The sequence below is a fragment of the Malania oleifera genome, chromosome 8 (assembly GCF_029873635.1).
Source record: "Malania oleifera isolate guangnan ecotype guangnan chromosome 8, ASM2987363v1, whole genome shotgun sequence".
NCBI lineage: Eukaryota > Viridiplantae > Streptophyta > Magnoliopsida > Santalales > Ximeniaceae > Malania > Malania oleifera.
Window position 1 is genome coordinate 99,079,698 of NC_080424.1, and position 17,982 is coordinate 99,097,679.

At 38.2% G+C, this 17,982-nt stretch overlaps 1 protein-coding gene across 1 annotated transcript; it reads right to left on the reverse strand.

Annotated features, from left to right (window-relative positions):
• Nucleotides 1–1,765: 1,765 nt before the first annotated feature.
• Nucleotides 1,766–4,963, reverse strand: LOC131163095 (jacalin-related lectin 3). Its single transcript, XM_058119817.1, has 7 exons — nucleotides 4,739–4,963; nucleotides 4,427–4,639; nucleotides 3,589–4,059; nucleotides 3,250–3,486; nucleotides 2,731–3,105; nucleotides 2,374–2,592; nucleotides 1,766–2,192 (listed from the first exon to the last, which is right to left on the reverse strand). The coding sequence occupies exons 1-7, from the start codon at nucleotides 4,739–4,741 to the stop codon at nucleotides 1,884–1,886; spliced, it is 1,827 nt and encodes a 608-aa protein (XP_057975800.1). The 5' UTR covers nucleotides 4,742–4,963; the 3' UTR covers nucleotides 1,766–1,883.
• Between the last annotated feature and the right edge of the window lie 13,019 nt (nucleotides 4,964–17,982).

The following is a 17,982-nucleotide window of genomic DNA, read 5'->3' on the forward strand; positions in this document are numbered from 1 at the left end:
AAATTATCTAAACTTTTCAGGAAACAGAGATAGGCTAGGTGATAAAGTTCCGAGACAATATTTTCTTAACAAATATAAAGGGGTATAAAAGGAATTTTCTCATTTCTTCTTTATTAAGAATAACAAGAATAACAACTACAACAACAACAACAACAAGGAAAAAAAAGTAATAATAATAATAATAATAATAATAATAATAATAATAATAATAATAATAATAATAGCAAAATATACTAGTCTTTTTAAATATTTCAAGAGTTCTTCAAGTCTTTTGAAATATTAGGTTTTAGGAATATCTGTACCTTGTCTATATTTTTTCCCCTTTTTGTTCAATTAGAAGACTGAGTTTGGACTATAAAACAGGAGGCAGCCCATCTCAAGAAACTAAACGAAATTTGAATTATAGATAAAAAAAAGTTTGTAACTGCTTTGCAAGTCCCTTTATGTTGTTTATCTTTTGTTTATTTTGTTGCGTGAGGTTGTTTTATAGGTTCTTGTTTTGTTTTATTTTGCTTGAACTTGTGCCCCTGTTTTGGCTGGTTGCTGGTGTTGTTTTTTGGGAGGCCTTTTTAAAGTTTTGTCTTTTGTTTCTCCTATTGATTGTCTTGTAATTGCGGTATTCCTCCACCAAAAGTGAGAGTTTATCAATAAATAAATGGAATTGCCGCCCTTCTTTAAAAAAAAAAAAAAAAAAGGTCCCTTTGTGCCCTCTATAGAATAAGTTTAATATTAATGTTTATGAGTAAGTGTGATGAGGCATTAATACCCCTTTCTATGTATAACTGTATTTTCTAATTAACCCTAATGTTGTGCAAATCAAAACCCCGCCTCTTTCATAGTTTAATTTAAAACCTTGTTAGTGTTTAAGAATATGATTTAGGGATCGGGTTTATATTTATGCAAATTTGGAAGAAATTAAATATTAATTAGAATTATGTTTTATTTGAATCCATACAACTCTAAATTTAATGTTCGAAGTCTAAACTTAAACATGATATTAATACTTTAGTTAGTTAAATTAATAACTAGTTAGATACTTTGACTAAAATTAAAATAAATAAAATTAACGAAAATTTCTTTCAATTCTAAAACGTAAATTATGAGGTATTTTTGAAACTTCGGGAAAGTCTTATTAAATTTTGAAACCTCAAGAATGATCTCTGTCTTTTTACTAAATATTATAAGTAAATGTCTTTTGTCTTGTATAATAATACACACTACATTTAAGCTTTGAAATTATTTTAGGGGCAATAGGCATCATGTATTATTTGCCACAACCAAACAATATGAAATTTTGAATCTATCTCACCATTGCCTCATGCAGATTCTGGCTCAATCCATTCCCTATCGCCAATTTACCAAAAATAGAATTTATTTGGTACACAAAAAATGAAATAAAATGAGATGAAATTCATTTTTATAACTTTACATATAATCAAATGATTTTTCACTCTATTTCATTCTATTCTCAATCTATTTTATTTCAATAGACATTAAGTTATTCTCCAGCATTGGAATGTCATAAGTAAGAAAAGTACTTAAATATTTTCTGCATAGCAGTGGTTGCATAAATATAAGTAGACAGAGAAAGAGAGCAGATCTTTTGAACAAAGATCAAACACCCTGCCAACATGATCCCTCCTGATTGACAAATGGACTAGCTAGCCCGCAAGGCAGAGGAATACAGTTCAAGGCTCGGCCAATATAGAAACTTCGCAAATAAATGCTAAGTATATCATTAGAAAACAGCCCAATAATGAAAGTGTGTAGTAACCGAGTATGTTGATTAAGTGATCATTCAAATTCTATAGTTTGAGTCTTATTGTAACTTTTTCTTCTAAAGTGTAATACATTGTAAGGATTAAATTGCATTCTCACAAAGATCAATTGAACATTTTGACAAGGCGAGAATATGGCTTTGCAGCCACAGATCTGTTGCTTCCCAACCAGTGTTGCATGTGGACTCCAATGGCATCCAAGTACAAGCTGCTCCTCCCATGGAAACCCACCACCTTCCCCTCCGTCCTCGTCGAAGTGAAGAAGGTTCCCATCTCCTCGCCAAATGGACCATACTTCCCTCGACTAGTATATAGTGTCAGCGACTTTACGACACTCATGCGCCCGTCTCCACGGAGGGGACCATAATAGCCACAGATGCAAATGAGCACTTCATTCGGGCATTCCAATTTTATCTGGGAAGATTCAGTAACGAAGATTGTGTTTGAAACAAACAAACAATGTTCAGGGAATTAATTAATACGAGTTACATGCATCCAAAAACTTGACTACCTCTAAGAATAGTGAGTTAAATTGGCAATCAGAAGAATGAATAGAAAACAAGGTTGGCAATTCAAGGTGTTGTTACATGGCTACCTGATTTCGGGAGGTTCCGCCACTGCCACCATGTATTACAGACCAAACAGATTGCCCGTTTCGATCGTACTCGATCTGTATAGAACAAATGGCCTCTCCTTTTGTCAAAAGGATCTGTCTTACGCCAGAAAACACTCCATCGTCCCATGGCTTCCCGCCATCCCCACCCCAGGGGCCCGGGCCACATAGAGCTGGTTCTTTGATCACCTTTGGACTAACCTGAGTAATTCAAGTAACAAAAACTTTGATTGTTGAATTCATACATTGCATTTTCACCTTGAGCATGTGTCGCGCGCGTCATGGATGAAACAAAAGTAGTATGCGTGATGAGATTATTAAGGGATAAGAAGAAGATACCTCTTCGATTGGACCCTGCTTTGCTGCTAATAATTTATTGTACCACTGTTGATTCTTTTCTTCGGTAAGGGTCGCTTCAGCAATTGGAGAAGATGATGAGTTGGAGAGGGAACGAGTCGGCGGAAGTACTTCCCCTTCTATAACATGAACACCAATGGCATCTAGGAACAACCCTTTCCTCCCATGGAATCCAACAACCTTCCCTCGGCTTATGTCGGTTGAAAAAGAAGTTCCATGAGCTTCACCATATGGCCCATACTTGGCTTTCGTGGTGTGGAAGGTGAGTGACTTAATTATGGTTGGTCCCATGCGCATTGTAGGACCATACAAGCCTGATATGTGCGTCAATACTTCATATGGGAAATCAAGGATTATCTGCAGAGAACCAACTAACCAAGTGTATAGAAGTTTTGCAACATTTAATGTGCATCAATCATCTTTTTCTTTAAAGAAAACTATGCAGAAGAAAATATTAACATGGGTGTGAACTCATGTTTTACAAGATCAAGCTCAACTTGCCTTATCTACTTTGAACCCTCCTGTCCCTCCATTTTTGCTTCCCCATGCATCTTGGCCGTCCTGGTCATACAAAACTCTCAACGAGACAATCCCCACATTTCGCGATATATTTATTTGCCTAACACCTGTGTGGATTCCATCATCGAAAATAGTCCCACCGTTACCCCCAAATGGTCCATATGTTATTGGTCCATCAATTTCTGAGACCATTCTCTCAACGGAAGGAAAGGAAACTGTCTGAAATGAAGCTTAATTAATTAAGACAAATTAATCTTGTATAGTAACAGGGAAAAGATGTACGAGACCTCAAATAAACTGCTCATCAACAGGGATTTTTACCTTTTCCTTCGGTTGCGCATAACTGAACTCTTGTGAAGTCTGCCTCGAGATGTTGACCAGTGGACGATTAATATTGCTGCCGTGATCATCCTTCTGCCTTATGGCAACAACTATATCATAGGCCGTGCCAAGGCTTCCTTGTACCACCGAGTAGCCAAGTTTCTGAGTCCTTCCATTAGCAACACAATTTTGGGCATGAATGAGAGCTTTGGATGGATTTGGATGATGATGAGGCTTTAAATAAACTCCAAGGGCAGCAAGGTTCCAACCAGACCTGCCATGGAACCCGACGATCTTGCCCCCCTTCACAGGGAGGGAGAAATGTGTTCCTTGGTCAATGCCAAACGGTCCATATGTTCTTCTATTACTTTCAAACGTCAGTGATCGGACAAAGACTGACTCCCAATCAATCGTGTTACCATAGTATCCATGGATTGAGGTTAAGAACTCCTCTGGGTAATCAAGCACGACCTGCAGATTGTATGCCATAAGAGAGTGAAATATTTTCACACTTGCACATTCACGTGCTCATTAAGTAACAAGTTGACAAATTCAATGACCAAGAGTAAATTACAATCAAACTTCGTGACAAAGTTTCAAATTAATTAAATGTAAATATATAGCCCTTAAAGTTCTTAGTTAAGTTTCTTCACAAAAGAAGCTCTCTTCCCTTTCAAAGTGGAAACATATGCAAATGGTAGACGGATGCTGTATGTAGTGCTTTCTTTTTCCCCCTTTTTTTGGGTCATCAAAACATGGTTCTAACAGCAGATTGGCCATGTGGTGTTGAACAAATATAATTAAGCCAGCTAAAGCAAGAGTAATAGGCTAAGCTAACCGTATCATTTTTGTAGCCTCCACTTCCCCCATGCTTCTCTGACCACTCAGAGCTGCCTTCGTTGTCATATTCAATCATGATGGAGTTGATACCTGCACCATGAGCAATTGCCAACTGCCGAATGGTTGAGTGCACTCCATCATTCCAATGTAATCCTTCTTTGCCTCCCCACGGCCCAACTGATACAGGGTTTGTTTCGTAATCCTCCAAACTCTGACAACAACAGATGCCAACCAATTAGTCTCTATGCAAAACACTAGAACAAATGTTTTTTAAGTACATCGAAATCAAATGATAGCTTTAGCTGGTTACCATTTTTTTTATAACAAAAGGAAGAGAACAGAACAAGTGTCAAAAGATAGATGCAAACAACAGAGGGTGGCTGAGCCTGAGCGTGCGAGTGTTGTACGAAGTCGGAGAAAATATAAGAGGAATTTATGTAGCAAAACTAATGCCCTTGGGAGTGGGATATTTCTCGAGGACAGTTGTACAACACTGCAGGAGGAAGCTAATTCTGGTTACCACTCTGGAGGTGAAGCATTCAAAAGGAGGAAGAATTGGATTCCTTAAAATAAACTACACAAAAGGTAGCATTTTTCTAGAAAACTCCATTGCTTTTTTCGACGGTCGCCAATTTTTATCATATATTGTGTCTTATAAATTTCCGTTGCATTTTTCAAAATGAAGAAAGAAAAAATAAATGAGTTGAGACTTGAGAGACATAAGTAGCTAAGATTCTCATTGCAACTATTGACAGTCTCTGCACATGGCAAGCCATAAGTTGGTACTTTCATCCAATTTCAAAAATTAAGAAAAATTTCCTCTGAATCTTCATTTGATTTATGTGCATGTTATACAACAAACCCTCTCAACCAAACTGGCAAGAGTTTTCACACACAAACGCATGCACATATATGGTATGTATGTATAATGTCTTTTAAGACACAAAATGTTTGACTGAATTTCTTGATAAACAAGATGAACTTTCAAGGACACCAAACAGGGACTACAACTAGCTGGCTGAAATTACCATTTTCCTGCAGCAACAGGGTAACAAGGATTACCAATATGGCATGCTTTTGGGAACTCTTACTGACGGCTCAAGAGGGGAAAATAATAAAAATGAAAATAAAGATGCAAGTGCCTTTAATTTCAGAACATTGAAAAAGAGACTCGGATGCTTCAATTATCTTTCTACTGAAAAATCTTTTTGTTGCACAAAAGTTTCAATCCTTCGTGATCAACAGATGTCTTCTATTCCAGAATATTGAAAGAAAGAATCAGATGCAACAATGGTCTTTATTAAAGTAGCTTTCTATTGCAGCAAATGTCTGACTCTTGTGATCAACATGTAAACTATCCCTGCATGATTTACTATAAAAAGGGGAAAATAATAAATTTGAAAACCAGACTAATAAAAAAAATGAAAATCATAAACTTTGGAACAAGCTTAGTCTGTCTTTAAAACATTTAAAGGTCGATTGCCATAGAAAAAAAGGGAGGGGGGGGGGGGGGTAACAATGGACATCCTGCACCTTCTCTGGTTTTGCATATTCATTCTCAATTATAAACTTGTGAGAAAGAAAAGGTACACCTAGTGCAAAAGCCTCCCACACCATCGGGGGATTTGGGGAAGCAAGATGTTCTAGATTTTAAAAGTTGAGTGTCCGGCACATGGGAAACACCATCCGCCTTTCAGATTTAAATGGTTTTAACTAGGTTATGAATGTCTAATGTATGGCCAATTTTTTAAAGATCTTACAGAAAGCATTTTTCGCTTGAAATTTGCACATGCAAGAACAGCACATTTTTTTTCTTTTTGCATATGCATGCAATGTAGGACAGGTTTCATGCTCTACACGTTTGCATTGTTCGGAAAGCCTTGACAACTTCAAAGTGATGCATGAAAGAAATAGCGATGCAAGATGAGCTTCAAGGCCAGAGATGGACAAGGTAGGCATTTTAGGCTTCTGGGAAATTTTGTAGTTTATTATTTTTAGGACCTCTCCCATTTTTGTAGCATTTTTCTAGTAGGATTTTATTAGTTAATAATCCAGTAGATTATCACGATTATGCATTAGGTCTACTTTTTATGGATTTGATATTATGTTACTTTTTAAAAAAAGAAAATTTTTTTTTTTTTTGTAAAAGAGGGCGGCACCTCCTAAACTTTATTAGAAAACCCCTCACTTATGGCGAAGGAAAACCATGGTTACAATTTTGAGATTTTGGGATAATAAAAACAAAATTCCAAGACCCTAAAACTAACTTAACCAACATAAACCAAACCAAACTAAACCAAAAAACTAAACATCAGCAACCAAAAAACTAAGAAACTAAACCACTAAAAGTGAATTAACACAAAACATCATGAGCGTAAAGAAGGAAAACCAAACAAGTCCAATCGAATCATTCCCCTGACTTACTAAGGAAGATCATCTTGGCAATTATATGATCAAGAAATACCAGATTCACCTTGTTTGGCAAAAAAATCTGCACTTTTATTTGCCTCCCTGTAAACATGTTCCACTTTGAATTGTATGCCTCTTAATGCTAGCATAAGTTCTTCCCACAAATCCCATAGGTTCCAAACCGAGCACTTCCCAGAATTTATCCACTGAACCAACAAAGTAGAGTTACATGCAATCTCCACTTGATCAAATCTGAGGTCTTTGCACAGATTAATCCCTAAAATATTCGCCTTCAATTCAGCCATGTTATTTGTTCCATAACCCAATAATGAGGAAAAAGCTGCTTTAAATAAACCTTTTTCATCTCTTATCACGCCTCCACCACCGCAATTCCCTGGGTTACCTCTACAGCTCCCATCCACATTCAGCTTAACCCAACCTATCCCAGGTTTACACCATATGACTACACGAGGAAGACGAACCCCCACATTTTTTACTTGAATATCCAAAGCACGAAGGACTGCAATATCTGTGCAAGAAGCAGGTGCACATTTATTTAATTTGTCTGAAATGGATCTCAGCTAATATTTAATATCAAGCCACCTAGTTCTCACCGAATCATGAATTGATTCCATCCTGGCTCTACATCGACGAGTCCAGAGTCTCCAAATGATGAGACTAGGTATAAGACCTACCAAAATGCCTAACTGCGAGGCCCGTCTTACAGAACTAAACCATACATTAACTCTGCCTTTCCAAGTACTTGTTGCTATACAAAAAACACCCAACGCCACTGCTGCTTTTTTCCATACCTCCTGAGCAAAAGATCCAGTGCAAAACACATGGTCTAGAGATTCAATCTTGACATTTGAACAACAATCACATTGAGAGGCCATCTGGACACCTACTTCTTTAATACGAGTATCAACCGGAAGACAAGCGAACCAAGACTTCCACATACAAATTGACACCCTTTTTGGCAACATAGGATGCCAGATCCATTTTGCGACTGAGAATTCCTCTTTATGCTCCCTTATAATTTCCCAAGCACTTGCCGTGGTGAATTTTCCATCTATTGAAGGTTCCCAAATTATTGTATCAAGACCCTCCTTGCAAGAAATAGTAGAGTTCATTACTTCCTTAGCCTGATCTTCACCCAACAGTTCCACTAATAAATCAACATTCCACCCATCTCTATCCCAACAATCTCTAGTTCGAAGCTTATGGTTATTGATTTCCTGAACCTTAGCACAAAGGGGTCCGAAGGCTAACCAACGATCAAACCAGAAAGAAGCCGACCCTTCTTTAATTCGAACACGGACATGCTCTAAAACTTCAGTAATCACACGAACAATTGATCTCAAAAATCCGATTCCTTTCTCTAGTTTCATTTCTCTCAAGTGGTGTTTCTTATACAAATACTTGGCTTTAAAGAATTGAGTCCACAGATTATCCATAGTTAACAATCTCCACACAAACTTCATATGCAATGATTTTTTTACCTCCTCCAAATCCCTAACACCTAAACCACCCTCACAAACAGGCTTACAAATATTAGACCAGGAACACCAATTCCTTTTCCTTTTATCATTTACTCCACTCCAAAAAAAAATTGATAACATAGAATTTATCCACCAATTGGTGGTATTGGACATTCCTACTGATATTATGTTACATAATTAGGATTTGATATTAATTCCTAGATGTTGTTTTCTTATATAGTATTAAGAGAGAGAGCATATATAAAGGCTTGAAGTGCAACCATGAGAGACATATTGGAATATTGAGTAATTCACCCCTAATTGAGTTTCACCTTCATTTTTATTTCTCTTCTGCTTTCCTTATTATTTTTCATTGTTTTCTCTTACTTTCATGGATCCCTCTGTTGTGTCAGTTGGTCTAGCATCAGGCAGGTATCATTAGGTTGTTAATATAATGTGATAAGTGTTAGGGCGTGGCTCGTATTAGAGTCAACAGCCACACCACCCAACCGCAATCGTTGACGCTGTAAACCGATGATCACTAAACTCTGCTTACCATGTTGAATTGCAGCCACCTCAATTTGACCTCACCCCCCCACCCCAAAATTTGTGTATAGATATATGTGGGTTGCAGTGTTATGTAGTGGGCTAAGAGTTGTGTTGTTGTAGAGAGGTGTGCGGTGTGCTGAGTTGTGTGGTGTGTTGTGTGAGGAACAAAGTATTGTGTGAGGCAGAGTGAATATTTGTTGTGAGAGAGAGAGAGAGAGAGAGAGAGAGAGAAAGAGAGAGTAGAGTTGAGGGCAGTAGCCTCCTCCTCCTCGTCCTTGTAATTCTCCCGATAATAGTGGATTGTGTGTGCTCCCGTGGACGTAAGTCATAGTGGACCGAACCACGTAAATCTAGTATTGTATTGTGGTTGTGTATTTTGCTCGTGCGATTGTTGCTCGTAGATCCACACCCAACAAATGGTATCAGAGAAAGATTGGAGCAAAATCGCCAAATCGGAGAAAAATTCCCAAATTGGAGCCTCTACCTAGTAGCTCAAAACACCGTTTTGAGGCCACCAAAACGTTCCTCTCACCGAGACGAAGCCAACGGTGGTAACTAGAGCTTGAACAGAGCTCAGATGAGGCCGCACGCACTCGCGCACCACCGACGGCCAATAGACATTGCCACACGTACACACGTGCTACCACACGCCGGTAGGTGATTGGCAGGTGCACCCACACACTGGCAAGTGATCGAAAGGTGAGATCACGCGCTCCCATGCGCCGGCGCACATCCGGCGAGTGTTTGGAGGTTGAAGACGTTGACGTCAGCTGCCACGTCAATTGGGACCGTGAAACGTCAATTTCCAAAACCCACGGTGGGCCCCACATGACATTTCAGTAGGTGGGCCCCACGGGGGTGGGCTCTGATGCCACGTCAGCAGGTGGGCCCTGCAGAAAGGCGGGTCAACGGTGCCACGTCAGCAAACAGTGTCAAGTAACGGCATCAATGACCGTTAACGGTGTCAAGAATATTTTGTTAAAGGAGTAAATATTCCGTTATGTTTGATGGAGAGTTGACTAGTGTTTGGTCGGTTTGACTTGAAGTTTGACCGAGCTTTCCAGAGCCATTTCGGGTTGGTTTTTCTAACAGTTTGAACCATTTCTAAGGTTTTTGGCCATTCTAGAGCCATTGGTGGTGTTCGTTTTGTGAGATTCAAAGCAGAATGGTAGGTTTTGGCACTTCAAAATTTGAGGTGGAGAAGTTTGATAGGAAAAACAACTTCAGCTTGTGGCAAAGCACGGTGAAGGATATTTTGGTTCAACAAGGCTTGATCAAGTCGTTGAACGGGAAAAAGTCAGATGATATCAAAGATGATGATTGAATCGAATTGGAGATAAAGACGGTCAGCACAATCTGATTGTGTTTGGCAAATGAAGACAAATATTTGGTGTTAGACGAAACGTCACCGATGGAGCTCTAGAAGAAATTGGAGCAAAGGTATATGTCAAAGAACCTTACCAATAAGTTGCTTCTGAAGAAGAAACTTTATCAACTCCGAATGAACAAGGGAAGTTGTAGTAACCCGAACCAGAAAAATAAAATATAAATGAATAAAGGGAAAAAAGGAGAATAAAAGGAAGGGAAAAGAAAATTTGAAAAAGATATCAAGTAGGGACTTGTCGACGAACTAGTTCTCCTTGTCGACGAGAGTCCTTCTGAGTTTCATCAACGAGTTTACCTGTCTCATCGGCGAAGATTTACCTAGAGAGGTTTTAGATATTTCCGAGATTCGTCGACGAACTCACGACTTCGTCAACAAACGGTCTTCTTGGGCTCGACGACGAATCCATGTGTCTCGTCAATAAAGCGCTGCCTATAAATAAGGAAACTTACATTTTAATCAAGAAATTCTCTTTTCTCACGCCACTCTCTCTCTACCTGCGGCTCCCTCGCTCTCTTTCTTCGATTTCGGATCCAATTCAGCTCGGATTGACGACCAGGAACCACCACAAGATTCCTGGAAAGATTTTCTCCAACTTAGGCGAAGCAGATTTTCAGTTTGGGGTTTCGGGGCACCATTCCAAAATCAGGGTAAGTGAGATATTTTAGGATTTATCTGTGTATTTGGAGTATGTTAGCCTAGGAAAAGTAGTAAATGATTTTTATACTGGATTTGAATTAATTTTATTGGGGATAATTAATTTCAGGGTTTGAAGTTTTGAACGCCTCGGGTATGGTTAGGAATTTTTAACAGGCTTTTTAGGAAGCAGGTAAAGGGAATTAATTATAGCAAGTTTTTATTAATTTTAAACCAATTAAATTTGATTATACAAATTTATATACTTAGATATGATTTCTCTGAACAGTTAGGCATTTGGAAAATAATGAATTTTGATATATATTATATATATGGGAAAAATTGTGTTGCATAAATACAACTTTCATAATTTAACAGGATGTGAATATGAGCTATTGTGAGTACTGATTGGTGAAAAATACTGTTTGATTGTGTTTAATGGCTAGTTGTGAATACAGTTTATTTATGAATAAAGATTGGTTGTGAATACTGGCTACTTGTGATTACTATGTGATGAATAATGTGATATGTGTGAATGGGTCATTTTGTGTGGTTATTCGTGTGTATCACAATATAACGTTGGCAGGCCTAAGGAGTTCATTATATTGCCTAGATATAATCATGATATACGTTGGCAGGCCTAAGGAGGTTGTTCTACTTATTTACTACGGGTAGGTCATAGGGATTGGATACTGGTGAATAGTGGTGTCTGTGTGAACCACGTGTTACGGAAGTCGGAATGGTGCCTGTGTGGGTCACGTTATATCCTGTGTGGATGTGAGTCCTGTGTGGACAACGTATTCTGTGTGAATGTGAGTCCTGTGTGGACAGTATTCTCCTGTGTGGATAATTTACGTGGAATGTGATATGATAAGATAAAAGGTATGTGAATTTAATTTTATGTATATTTATGGCAAAGTAAAAATTTCTGCCAAGGGCTTGCTGAGAAAGGCGAGTTCCCTGGTTTTGGTACTAGAGCAGAAGAAAACTACTTATATGGGCAGGTAATCTTTCCTATTCTCAAAGACTTTGCCTGGATACATAACCCGAGAGTTTATTGAGTAAGGTGAGTGTCCTGATATTAGTATTAGAGCAGAATGAAGCTAGTTGTATGGACAAGTAATTTTCCCTATTCTCGGGAATTTTTCTAAAAATAATTATGTATGTGTAAGTGTAATTTGATTGTGTTTTATCTACTGATGATGAATTACAAATGATTATATTCTGTATTTGTTTAAACTCTCTGCCACACACTGTTATGATTTATTCTACTTTACTGAGATGTGTCACACCCTAGCATATAATTACATTTTCAGGTCCATCAAGTGATCAAGCATTGAGCTCCGAGCAGGGTAGTATTTTCTTTAAATTTTGGGGTGATTGTAAGAACAGTTTATGTTTAGTTTATGTTTTCTTTAAATTATGGGATGTAATATAAACAGATGGTTTCCATCCATTTTGGTTTCTCTTTCAAAATCAGGTAAGGGGATTAAGTTAAGACAGCTTTTTAATGAATTTGAATCGTACGAAATGTTTTTGGAGTAATTATATTTATGTTTTCAGTTGATGTTTCAAAAACCAACCGTTCAAAAAACTCTTTTTCAATCCTAGGATATATGTTATTCTATTTTAAGTACAAATGAATAGAGGGAAGCTTGGTTTTATGTTTTAAACCATATATGCAATGTTTTCTTGGTTTCCTATGGGTTATGTTCAAAATACTGGAAATTGCGTGGCAGGTGAATGATATGTATGTATTATTTTATAACTGAAATGATGAATGTTTGTGAAATACCAGAGCTATTTGTAAAAATGCAGGGAGTACTATATGAAGGCTGCGAGGGCCGAGTTTTTATATGTATGATGGCCGCAAGGGTCGAGCTTTATATGATGGCCGCAAGGACCAAGTTATATATATGATGGCCGCGAGGGCCGAGTTTTATACTATAATAGGTTTGATATGAAATGAGTTGAAATATGATTTTATATTACTTAAATTGTATAATATGCTTTAGGAACCATAAGGACCATTATGTTATGAGCACGGTACCATTGCTAGAGGTTCTTTATGTGGTCGTGTGCGGCCACACTGTACTGCGAGAGTGTTGTGGGTGGTTTTAGCCAATTAGCCTCGGTAGAGGGTGTACCTTCCCTGGAATCCCAGACTTTCAGGATGTGGTAGGGCAATCAGAACCACGCAAGAAAGTTGTGGATGCCTGCATAGTCGGAGTTGGATGCAGATGTATGTTTGACTTGGTTTGGGTTGATCATCCCAGTCTTTGTTCAGCCTTTGGATCACACAACCCTAACCATGGGGGTTTATACATGGAGTTTAGTCACAGTGATTGTCTTTTATGTATATCTGTAAATTTATGTAAATGATGTTATATAATTAATGAACTGTTTATATCAAGAATATGAAACAATTATTTCCAACTGTATCAGTACGTACAATGTAAAGTAGCTATTTTCGGTTAAATGAAGAATATATGTAAGAACCCGAACCGTAGTAGGTGGATTTAACATTTGAAAGAAGGGTAAAAAGGTAATTGTGCAGACTTCATCGACGAGGCCATCATTCGTCGATGAAGGTTGAAGGCTCCTCGTCGACGAAATTCAGAGGCTCTTCGACGAGGGAATGCTGAGAGGTTCGGAGAAATTGGAAATATCAGGCTCGTCGACGAGGCCACCTCTTCGTCGACGAAAGTAATGGCGGACTAGTCAACAAGGACGCCAATTCGTTGACGAATCCACCCGAGTCAAAGGCCTTTAAAAGATATTTTGGGGTTGCTTCTTGGCTAAGATTTGGAAATTCTCCCTCTCTCTCTCTCTCTCTCTAGAACTCAAAGCTCTCTCTCTCTCTTTCTCCTCGTTTTCTTCGCTGTTCGTCGCCTGATTCGTAAATCGGACGTTACTGCGAGGATCAGGGAAGGATTCTCTACGTTTCTAGCAGATCGGAATTTCATTTCAAGCGATTTTAGGTTTTGGGCTAAAATCGAGGTAAGGCTCGATTTTCATTTTTGCTTTAAAATATGTGTAGTAGTACGGACTGTAAGCATGTATTGTACTGTGGTTTGTAGGTTTCGGAGTCTCGGTTCATAGTTTTGGGGACCGTAGAGTTCGTAGTTGTAATTTGGGTTAAGGTAAGGGGATTCTGTTTATATCAGTTTATATTTGAAATCGGGATCGGTAAGCTTGTAGGCTACAATCGTATGTATGTTTTGGCTACTTATTTGGGGAAATCTATCGGGTAAAAATGCGAGATTTTCAGGTTACAGTTTTCGAGAAAATTTGGGGATTTCGGGTATCATCTCTACTTATTTGGAAAACTGTTGGTTATGTTGTAACTATATTATTGAGGTGACCGTAATCCATATTTGCATAAACTGTATACTTGAGTTTGTAAACGATATGACTTATCGTAAACCAAATAGGTGTGGTATGTATGGTGGTATGTAATTGTTCCAGATACTTTGTAAAACAGTTGGGGGCAGCTAATTACCGTACGCTGAAATGTATAGGAACGTGAGTTCCAAAATGATTCCAGGTTTTTTGAAATCGGCTAGGGGCGGCTAATTACCGTACGCTGAAATAGCTATGTGGCGGCTAATTACCATACGCTGCACCATGTATCGGTTAACTACCGTGGGTGAGAGTGGTAGGCTCTATATCCGGGGTGTGAAATATCACCAGTATGTTCCGGCTGGTCACCAATGGGTGTGTTCTACACCGTTTGGAGCAATGTAATCACTGTGGGCCTTGGTCGTCGCAGTGTAGTTGCGTTTGGAGCAATGTAATCACTGTGGGCCTCAGTCGTCGCAGCGTAGTTGCGTTTGTAGCAATGTAATCACTATGAGACTTAGGTGACCTTGTGTATTTGCGTACTAGTGTGACGACACTGACCGTATGTTTTGGGTATCGTATGCACTGGAATGGTTTTGTGAAAATACTGGAACTATATGTAACTGTATGAAATTGTATGGAAATGTTTCGAACTGTATTGTATTTTATAATGTTATGAAGTATGTAAAATAACACTAGTATGCCACACACTAATATAATTTGTTTTCTTCCTTATTGAGAGGTGTCTCACCCTGAATGTACGTACAATGTTTTTCAGGTCCTTCAAGTTGCCGTTATTAACATCCTAGCGTCTGGAAGCGAGGGTGTCATTAGCTACTGCTAGTACCTGTTAGGTACGAGTTTTGGTATCCAATTTGTCGAGATGGTTTTGTAGACACCTGGGGTATGTTTTGTATTATGGGAATGTATATCCTAGCTTATATAGACTCTGGTATGATACTGTATATATATAAAAAGACCGTATTCTGTTGCGTATCTGATGAGTATGGATTGTATGTGTAGGTGTATAGGGTATATGTGCACCCCACGGGGTCGGACCCTTTTTTTTATTGTATCGTATCATGTATGTTTGAACTAATACAGAGACAGGTTAGGTTACTATTTGCACCCCTAGGTCCCATTTCAGGGTTCAAAGCGTGACAATAGATGTTTTCAATAAGCACTAAATGCATGCTGCCCACACACTGATATCAACTTGATCATCCTTACTGAGAAATGTCTCACCCCAATATACAAATCATCTTTTCAAGAAATAACAAGTATCATGCTTAGCAGGATCAGGGGGTGAAAGTTAAAATAGTCTTTTAGTGAAAATCTGTATCTCAGGTGTATGTAAATTATGTTGTAAGTCTCTGGACTTGTATAATGGTCGTATGAACTGAACTAGTTGTCCTTTTGTGGTAAAATTGTAATATGGTTTGGAAACCTTTATATATGAAAGGAACTTACAACTCTAATAATGTATGTTTGGATAATGTTTCATTACTTCCGTTGCATTTATTATGATAAATATGGTATCAGGTACATAGATATCACTAAAGTAGCACCACGGGCCTACATGGCGGGTCGGGGTGTTACAGGTGGTATCAAAGCCTAGGTTTACTAGGTTCTGCAGAATTTGACGGTTAAGGACTACCAGTGTAGGATTACCAGAGTATAGGTTGAGATGAGATGATGATAATAGTTAGTAAGTTAGGCGGGTTTTAGTCTAGAGGATTAGAGGCGGATTTCTTTCTACGGTCTTCTGTGCTTTTTTTGGAATGACGATTTCAGGAAAATCATGGTAAATCCATCGATGGTTTCGTTTCTAGGTTGAGGGACTGAAGCTCAAAAATTTAGGTTGGGAACAATAGGTTGGAAGTGTGACGCCCCGATTTTTCAAACCATTTTTTTCATCAATAATAATTAAATCATACACATCAAACATCACATCAGTCACGTCAACAATTCTGATACCACTCACATGACCCGACCCGCATTGGGCACCGAGTAAACAGGAATTTTATTTATACTAGCCTAACAACGGAAGACATAATATACATACCATTTAGAATACAATACCCAGAGTGTCAATATACATATACACATTTATATCATACCCAAAAACAACACAACCCTAGGGGAATTACTCCTCCCTAGAACTCACCTTGTATATCAGGATATTTGCTCCACACTATCTCGGAGCTCTATCCTTCAATCTATCTCTATTCCCTAAAAAGTTTAGATAATTCGGGTGAGACACATCTCAGTAAGACGGAATAAATTATTTATAGTGTGTGGCAATATGAGTTCAGTTATAACACATTTTACTTTTCAAATCATCAATTCATATGATAAAATACACTGATATATATGCTCATAATCATATAGATATAAAACACAAGCTTTTATAAGCTTTTAATTCCATTCTCAACTCATTAGCATGCAATCCATGTTTATTAGCGAAGTTCCTGAGAATAGGGAAGTCTACCTGCTCATACAAGTAGCTTCCCTCTGCCTTAACACATTATGCAGCCAGATATGGCTACATCTGATACCTATTAGAGCACTCACCTTATTTAGTAAGCCCTCAGGCGGAGAGTTTTACTTCGCTTAAGTCTTCATATTATTAAACTCACACTCTTTCATTTTCCATTTTCATCATTCTTTCTTCTTCCATTTCCATTACACAATCCAGCCCATGAGTGTCCTTAATACCTAATACCAACATCGCGTCTGTAACTCATGGTTGCCTTGAGGATTTTTCTCCACGTCATGCTTCCCCCCCTGAATAAGGTTGTGCGGCTCGAAGGTTGGATCAAACCGTGGTTGGCTTACCCCGTTATATCAAAATGGAAATCCATCCATGCGTCTTTAGTACGATTGGCCAGCCTATAACCCTGATCTGGACTCAAGGGGCACAATAACTCTATAAAACAACTCAATCGACTGCCCACACCACACTCTCCACGAGACCTTGTGGTTGCATTATCACCACTAGCAGCAGTATTGTGCTCGATATCATAACCCATCATTAGGGTTTCCATATCCATCCATCAGGGTTATCATTACCACACACCCCCAATCATTATGTGGTATTGGCATTTCACCAATCATATTTCAATGATCCCTTTGCAGCTTTCGTGTGGCAACCTATTATTTAACTAGGGGTTTTTTTTTTTAGTATATAAAATTTTAAAAGCTTTGATACCTACTAGATCAAACCAATCCATCAACCTAAGTAGCAAGAAGCAGAATTCATATAAACACCATCAAGGAAATATACAATACCAGAGTGCTAAAAGGATCATCAAAATATACATATATGACGACTTCCCAAAATACCCTCAACTGGCTAGGGCTATACATACATACTCTCAAAGATACTCACTCTACTAGCAGGGCAGTACTGAAGCCCCTCTATCTGCGAGCCTAATCTGCTCGCCTATCTGGATCACCTGAAAAATGTTAAGGTAATGGGATGAGACGACGTTCAGTAAGACGAAATATGTTATTGCTAGTGTGTGGCAAATGAGTTACAATACTGAGAAGATCTGTTTCTATATAAACACATATAACTGAATATGAAAATATAATACAAATAATATAACAGCCACCATCCCATGTTGCTTAACATAATTGTATTTTTAGGTTTCTATACATAATACTTCTACTATACATAAGTACGCCCTCTGTTACTGTAAAACTGTATATACGTATAATAATAACTAAAAACTTCCCTGGATGGTTGTA

What these genes read in the sequence shown, in the direction of transcription:
- LOC131163095 (XM_058119817.1), bottom strand. An exon ending in GAGGCTACAAAAATGATACG is followed by an intron (nt 4,060 to 4,426) that starts GTTAGCTTAGCC and finishes TACAATCTGCAG; the next exon opens with GTCGTGCTTGATTACCCAGA. An exon ending in GCGGAACCTCCCGAAATCAG is followed by an intron (nt 2,193 to 2,373) that starts GTAGCCATGTAA and finishes GAATCTTCCCAG; the next exon opens with ATAAAATTGGAATGCCCGAA.